This window comes from Sceloporus undulatus, chromosome 3 (genome assembly GCF_019175285.1).
Source record: "Sceloporus undulatus isolate JIND9_A2432 ecotype Alabama chromosome 3, SceUnd_v1.1, whole genome shotgun sequence".
NCBI classification, from domain to species: Eukaryota; Metazoa; Chordata; class Lepidosauria; order Squamata; family Phrynosomatidae; genus Sceloporus; species Sceloporus undulatus.
The window spans coordinates 181,415,702-181,423,327 of NC_056524.1; the positions used below are offsets into that span (position 1 = coordinate 181,415,702).

At 38.6% G+C, this 7,626-nt stretch overlaps 1 protein-coding gene across 2 annotated transcripts in view; it reads right to left on the reverse strand.

Annotated features, from left to right (window-relative positions):
* EXOC6 (exocyst complex component 6) overlaps nucleotides 1-2,680 on the reverse strand; it is a 163,467-nt gene extending 160,787 nt beyond the window's left edge. The window contains exon 1 of one of the 2 annotated variants that reach the window (XM_042459267.1): nucleotides 2,430-2,680. In XM_042459267.1, coding sequence (XP_042315201.1) covers nucleotides 2,430-2,578 — 149 coding nt within the window. In that variant the 5' untranslated portion in view covers nucleotides 2,579-2,680. The remainder of the gene's footprint in view (nucleotides 1-2,429) is intronic. The other variant, XM_042459268.1, reaches the window with a different exon arrangement.
* Nucleotides 2,681-7,626: the final 4,946 nt, after the last annotated feature.

The following is a 7,626-nucleotide window of genomic DNA, read 5'->3' on the forward strand; positions in this document are numbered from 1 at the left end:
ACCAGGCTAAACATCCCCAGCTCCCTAAGTCGTTCCTCATAGGGCATGGTTTCCAGACCCTTCACTATTTTTGTCGCCCTCCTTTGGACACGCTCCAGTTTCTCAATGTCCTTTCTGAATTGTGGTGCCCAGAACTGGACACAATATTCTAGGTGGGGCCTGACCAGAGTAGAATACAGTGGCACTAATACTTCTCTTGATCTAGACACTATACTTCTATTGATGCAGCCTAAAATAGCATTGGCCTTTTTAGCTGCCGCATCACACTGTTCACTCATGTTCAACTTGTGGTCTACTTGGACTCCTAGATCCCTTTCACACGTAGTTTCATTCAGTATTACTTCTCTCAATCTAGACACTATACTCCTATTGATTGGCCTTTTAAGCTGCCGCATCACACTGCTGACTCATGTTCATCTTGTGGTCTGCTAAGACTCCGAGATCATTTCACACATCCTGTTGTCAAGCCAGGTGTACCCATCCTATATATATATATATATATACACACACACACACACACACACATACATATGCATTTCATTTTTTTCTGCCTAAATGTAGTACTTTATATTTCCCCCTGTTGAAATTCATTTTGTTAGTTTTGGCCCACTTCTCCAATCTGTTAAGGTCATTTTGAATTCTGATACCGTCCTCTGGGGTTTTAGCTACCCCTCCCAATTTGGTGTCATCTGAAAATTTGATAAGCATGCCTTCTATTTCATTATCCAAGTAATTGTTCAAGATGTTGAATACCACTGGGCTCAAGACAGAACCCTTTGGCATCCCACTTCTCTCTGGGATGGGGATGAGGAGGGGCCATTACTGAATACCCTTTGGGTTCAGTGGGTCAGCCCAGTAGCATCATCTCATATATTTTTGGGATTTCCTTCCCCAATTGATTTTTGTAATTCTGCAAACCATGGAGATTGTTTAAACATGTTGATCCATCCCTCTTGTATATGATTTATGCCCTCTTGCCTACAGAAGAATATAAAAGTGTGTTGTTGCTATTGTGTGCCTTCAAATCATTTCTGACTTATGGTGACTCTAATTTCCATGGCCAAGGGGGGATTTGAACCCTGGTGTCCAGAGACGTAGTCCAATGCTCAAACTGCTACATTGTACTGGCTTTCTCTAAGTGTGTATATATGTAACTTCCTATGTTTATGTGTGTTTATGGTGAGAAAATATTTCAAGGTACTATACCCACCTGATTCATCTTACCCCAACTTCTTGTTCAATAGGGGTCTCTATCCAAATGAGGAAAAGAAGGATGAGAAGATAATTAGAAAATTTGGGTAGAGAGGGGAACGATGAAGAACCTCCACCTTTGCAAAGGTAAAAATGTTGGCACTACTGCTACAGCCCTTCTTAATTCTAAAACAGTTTTATGCAGAACCAGATATTAAAACAGATGTAAAAATGCTTCACTGCCTTATTAGAAGATCTGCTTGGATTTCCCCCCTTCCCCACTGCCATTCCCTCTCCTTTTGTGTCTGTTCTTTAGATTGTAAGCTGAGGGCAAGGAAATGTCTAATTCACAATTTGTAAGCGGCTCTGATAGCCTTTTGGCTGAAGAGCTGGTATAAATATAATTATTATTATTACTTATATATTATAGAACAATGCACACAAATTACAGGAAAAAAATAAGTGTATTTAAACTGGGCTTCAATGTAATAATACATAGTTTCTGCCAGTGTTATCATCTTTGTAAAACTGATACTCTCCAATACAGCTATGTATTTAAAATACTCTGTCAGATACTATAAATAAAACTTGAAACATGATATCATGTAATCTACTAATGCCATCATGACTAAGAAAATATGAAGAGATTTTCCTCTTTTTATTTGCTAATTGCTGTATTTTAACCAGAGTAAATTAATCTGCTGCTATGAATGTCAGATAATTCTGTATTTCACATGTAGACTTATTTAGACAGCATACATATTTTTAATAGCCTATTGTATAGAAATGCAGCCCCATCCCCACAAAAAACCCCCATTGTTTGTTATTTAAGAAATAAAAGGAGAAGGATAGATAGATAGATAGATAGATAGATAGATAGATAGATAGACTATAAATCAACATTTCAGCTGTTAGTAAAATCTGTTAGTCACCACCACCACAAAGCTAGTCCCAGAACAGATAACAGCACCTTATATTTTAGCCAGTGCAGGAAGCAGTCTTTTAAGAACAGCTTCTTAACATCCTGAAATAAAATGCTTTTGTTGCCAATAATATGATTAACTGAAATCAAAGAATGTGCTTTCAGCTTCAGGATGTCCATCTGCACCTGGCTGGTTTAGTAGCAGGTCTGTTTCTATTAAAATAAGAAGGAATGGTGTAATCGTTCTGAATACAGTACTTTACAACAACATCAACAGAAGCAGAATAAAGTACATTCTTGGCAATATGATACTTACCCTAAAGTGATTCCTAGGGGCAGCTCCAAGTATTTAATCTCGCCAAGGACTGTTTCATATACATTATCTTTGTTTTCTTCTACATAAAATCCATCTGTGTTAGGATTGGCGTTCACTGCCATGGTAAAACGCCAAACTGTTCTGGCCATAAGGGGAGGACCTTCTTTTATTATCACCAGAATGAAAGACGCTGCCACCAACAAAATTAGAAAGGAGAAAGCAAATCCTGATTTGACATTGGGAGTCCTGAAGACATTCTGACCACAAGTGTGACACAGCTGTTGTTATCCTGCATACTCTAGTAACCTTTTCCTTATGGCAGAACACTTGGTTGTTTTCCTTGAAGCCAGATCTACAGTATTTCTATTTCTATTTCATACCCACCTAATTTAATGTAACAGGAAATAAATCAATTAAATCATTTAAAATGCTGGATATTTATTTTATATATCTATAAAGCCTGGAAATGTTGGGGGGGGTGTTGTACCACAAGTCCCAGAATCCTCCACCTAGCAGGGCCACTGAGATGGGCATTCTGGGATTTGTACAAAAAAGCAACTTTCCCACACTTTGCATAAAACTGAAGGATGGATTCCTGGGCTAAAAAAGAAGCATAGGCTAGTTTTAGAGCAACATTTTTCTTTGACAACAAGTTCTGAGTCTCCACTGCCAAAGAGAATAAAGTCACATTTTCCATGCACAGGTCTTTCCTGTTGCCTTAAGAAAATTTCACACACAAACCAAGGAAACAGATTATATTGAGGGAAATGCTGCAAAATGTATAAAGGTCAACATGACATGTTGGTCTTGTAGTTTTTACTATGATCTTAAATATGTGTCACTGTAAGAATTATATTTAAAATACAAGGTTTGGGACAGGGGCCCATCAGTAGAATATAAGAGTAAATGTTAATAATATGCATTGTCATCAAAAGGTTTTGTCCCCCATAATACCATTAAAATTGGGACTAACATGACCTAACTGCAAGGCCAATTTCGGGATTTTATGGTTTTGATGTCTACTAATGCTATGAAGCCAAAAATGCTTCATTTAGCGAAATAGTCACAGCGAGACTGAATGACTATGTTCACTAAATAATAAATCCTCAAACTATTAGAACTTCCAGTGAAAAAAATACTGTGTTCATAACCTGCAAATTAGACTTACTATGAGCAGCTCTAAGTATGACTGGAAGGCACACAACAACAACAACAACAACTGGACTTCAGTCAAAAATGAAAATATTTAATATATTAGGTTTAGGTTTTTAAAAATAAATAAAAATTATGACTGACAGTAGATAGCAGATTATAATGGTGTTGAACACAAAGTGAAATAACTTGCAATTTGATAAACAGAAGATTCCATACACTACTCATAGGGGACTCTGACTGCAGTTTTTTTTTCCTTTGCCATTTAAATGCCTCAATAGTATAAAATAAATGTGACTTAGCTCCCATCAGTTAACTTCTCCCCACATCAATTAAGGCTGCAGTCCATACACACTTACTTGGAAGTAAGCCACACTGAACTCATCACCTTCAATGGATAGCTATAACAGATTTGGTTATAAAAATTAAATGAATTATTCTGCCAATCATTGCTTAGAATATTAAACATGCAAATTTAACCCTTTGCAGAAGGTAATTTGTTATCCTTCAGGTATTTTTTATTACAGCTCCCTTTAGTCCCAGTTTGCATGGCCAATGGTCAATTACTGTACATAGTAACTGCAGTCGCAAACATCTGGGGTGCATGTACACTGTAGAAATAATAGTTTAATACCACTCTAAATATTGCACCTCCATATATGGAATCCTGGGATTTGTAATTTTGTGAGGCACCAGCACTCTTTGGCAGCGAAAGCTGGAGACCTTGTAAAACTATAGATCCCAGGATTCCATAGACAACAGCTGCAGCATTTAAAGTAGTATCAAATTGCATTATTTCTGCAGTGTAGATGCACCCCCGTGGGGCACCAGGCTGCTTCCCTATGAGTAGGGATTCCAGCTGTACCAATTTCTAAGTGCCAGAGCCCTAATCCAGCAGTCCTTGTATATGAAAACTATAAAATGACAGTGGAAATCCAAATGGCAGATCATAAATTAGCCTGGTCAGAACGAGTTGTGCAATTCAAACCAAACACCCAACCCACTCATTCTATCCTTTACCTATTGCAATGACTGTGACGGCTACTAGCAAAGCTGGAATCTGAACACAGGTGCAAACTCCAGTTAGGAAAATATATATATATATATATATATATATATACACACACACATATATATATATATATATATATTTAAAAAACACTGAGATGATTTTTGCTGCAAATCCTTGATTCCACCAGATTATCAACAACAAGCTACATTAGCAAATGTGAGTTTAAATAAGTACCACACATACAGAATGTCCCCTTAAATAATTAACCTAAGACAACAGGCCTGTGACTGATCCATCCAGCCACTGGATGTCACACAAACACAGATGAGAGGATACTTTAACAGCAAACATTACTGTCTTGGGGTTAGATAGGTAAGGAAAAGATTAGGTATTAACTTAACATTTATTGGAAACACCTAACAAAAGTTCAAGGATTATAAAATAATTAACTATGGCAACATAATTAATAACTAAAAGGCATGATTCATTCATTACATAGAAGTCTAAGAGACACAGAGCTTTGCTCTGGCGCATTGCCAGTCCCTGCCCTTAGGGACAAAGGCATCATAGACATGTCCAGGGGTTTACCATGGGTAGGTTGAGGTTACACTCTCTTTCCTATATATGTAGGACAAAGAAGGGCATGTCTATCTAACCCAATGGTTCTTCACTTCCTTGAGTCATGGACTCTTTTGAGCTTCTGGTGGAAGCTATGGACCACCTCTCCAGAAAAAATGCATTTAAACAAAGTAAGATGAAGCAAATTGTGGACTGAAAAAATATATATTGTGACCAGTTTATGCATCCCCTGAAGCCCATTCATGCACTCCTCTGAGGACTGACTGCTTAAAGGGACAGGCCTTGCAGAACTGTATTGTACTGTCTGTTTGTGTTTGATCTGTTGTTTTTAATAGCTATATTTTTAACTGGTTTTAATTTTGTGGAAAGTTGAATGATATTTTTAACTTTTGCTTTTGGTCTAATTTTTTGTTGTGTTTTTTTAATGGTTGTAAGCTGCCTTGAGCCCTAGACAAAAGGTGGGATGTAAATAACAACAATAAGAACAATAATTGGATTCAATGGGTCACAAATTGAGAATTCCTTTCACTTTTCTCCCAGCCTCTCCGATAAGGTCCATCTTCTGATGCAATTATGTATTAGTTACACTGATATCCTAACTTTCCTTTAAGCCAGTCTCATAGCTCTATTCTTCCCCATTTTGCCCAAATAATACCCTATGAGGGAGGTCAGGCTGAGAGAGAGAGACTGGTTGAAGTCCCCCTGCAAGTTTCATGCTTCAGTCGGACCTGGAACTTGGATCTCTTGGGGCTACAATTCCCAGTCTGTATGGCCAATGATCATGAGAATGTCAGAGCTGACTGCAACAGGCCATAGTTGGGCAGCCTCACAGTGCCTTCAAAGGTGTGGCAGGAAATATATGAACAAAAGTTATTAATCATGAAGAACATACAAAACTACTGTTTTAAGCAGAAAATTTCTGAAATTTATGTACCAAGTTTAGGAAAGCCTTATCAGTAAACTCTGCACTCTCTAAGGACTTTATCGCACACATTTTCCTCCCTGTCATGGACACAGAAAGGGGCCGCTTGGGGCTGCGCAAGGCCGAGAAAAAATGCATTTTACCACACACCGAAGTGGCCTCAAAATGACCTTATTCCGGCGCCCAGTGCCAAGCCATTCCCATTCAGTGCTGAGGCACATCCATTGGCTTGAATGGAAGTCTTTCGCCTGAGCAAAATGACACGCCTCAGCACCGAATGGGAATGGCTTGGTGCCAGGCGATGAAATGGGATCATTTTGATGACACTTTGGTGTGTGGTAAAATGCATTTTTTTCTCGGCCTCGCACAACCCTGTGCGTCCCCTTCCCGTGCCCATAATGGGGGGAAATGTGTGCAATGGGGTACTAAGTGGTTTACAATCTGTAAGCTAATTGCCTCCAGCAAACTGGATAGTCATTTTACCAACCAAAAGGATGAAAAGCTGAGTCAGCCTTAGAGCCCCTGGGATCAAACTCACAATCTTGTGGCTATAATACCAGCATTTATCCATTGTGCCACCAGGACTCTCTCATACATTAAAACAATACATAGACTATACTGAAAATTATATGACAGCTGAAAACATATTTACCATCTCTAAAGTTCGTAGAATTGTAGAGTTGGAGGGACTACACAAAGGCCATCTATTCCAACCCTCTGCCATGCAGGAAAACACAACTACAGCACTCACAAAAGATATCCATCCAAAAGAATCCACCACTCTCCAAGGCAATCTGTTCCACTGTCAAGCATCTCTTACACTTTGGGAAAACTGAATCTACCCTGTCTCACTTTTCCTTTTCAGAAACCTGGTGAGATTCATGTATTTAAAAGGAGGCATGAATAAACAACCTCGGTTGTTTGTAAGTCGGGCCTAGTGCATAGTAAGTATGGGGTAGACGTCTGCTTTTCAACATGGTCAAATACCAGCAAAATACCGAGTAATCATTGCACACTATATGTTTGCACAATACGATTCTATTTCTCTTCACACTAGTCAATATTATTTAAAGAAGAATTACAAACAGGTTGTTGTGAAATTTAGAATGTATGTGCTATGGGCATGCATTGCATGCTTCCATCTAGGAAAGTTTTGAAGAGTGGTTAGCACTTCATCACTACAATTTACAACACAACCAAGTATGTATTGACTGAGCCATTGATTCAGCCATGTAGAGGGAGATCCTGTGGAGTAATTGTTAAACCTGTCAGACATGAACTGTGGGTGGGGACCTGGCTTCAAATGCCTGCTCAGTCACATTAAGTTCACTGGATAATCTTGGGTCTGTCTAAGACACACAGACACTCACTCATTCAGAACTGGGAAAAATCATTTTTGAAATAAACCTTCCAAGATCTCTTGCCATCATGGCCACTGGGGGTTTCTGGGAGTTTTCCAAGTTCTCCTCTCAGCATAATGTACTTCACAGAGTCATTTTAAATGTAAAATGAGATAACCTTCCCACAATTCA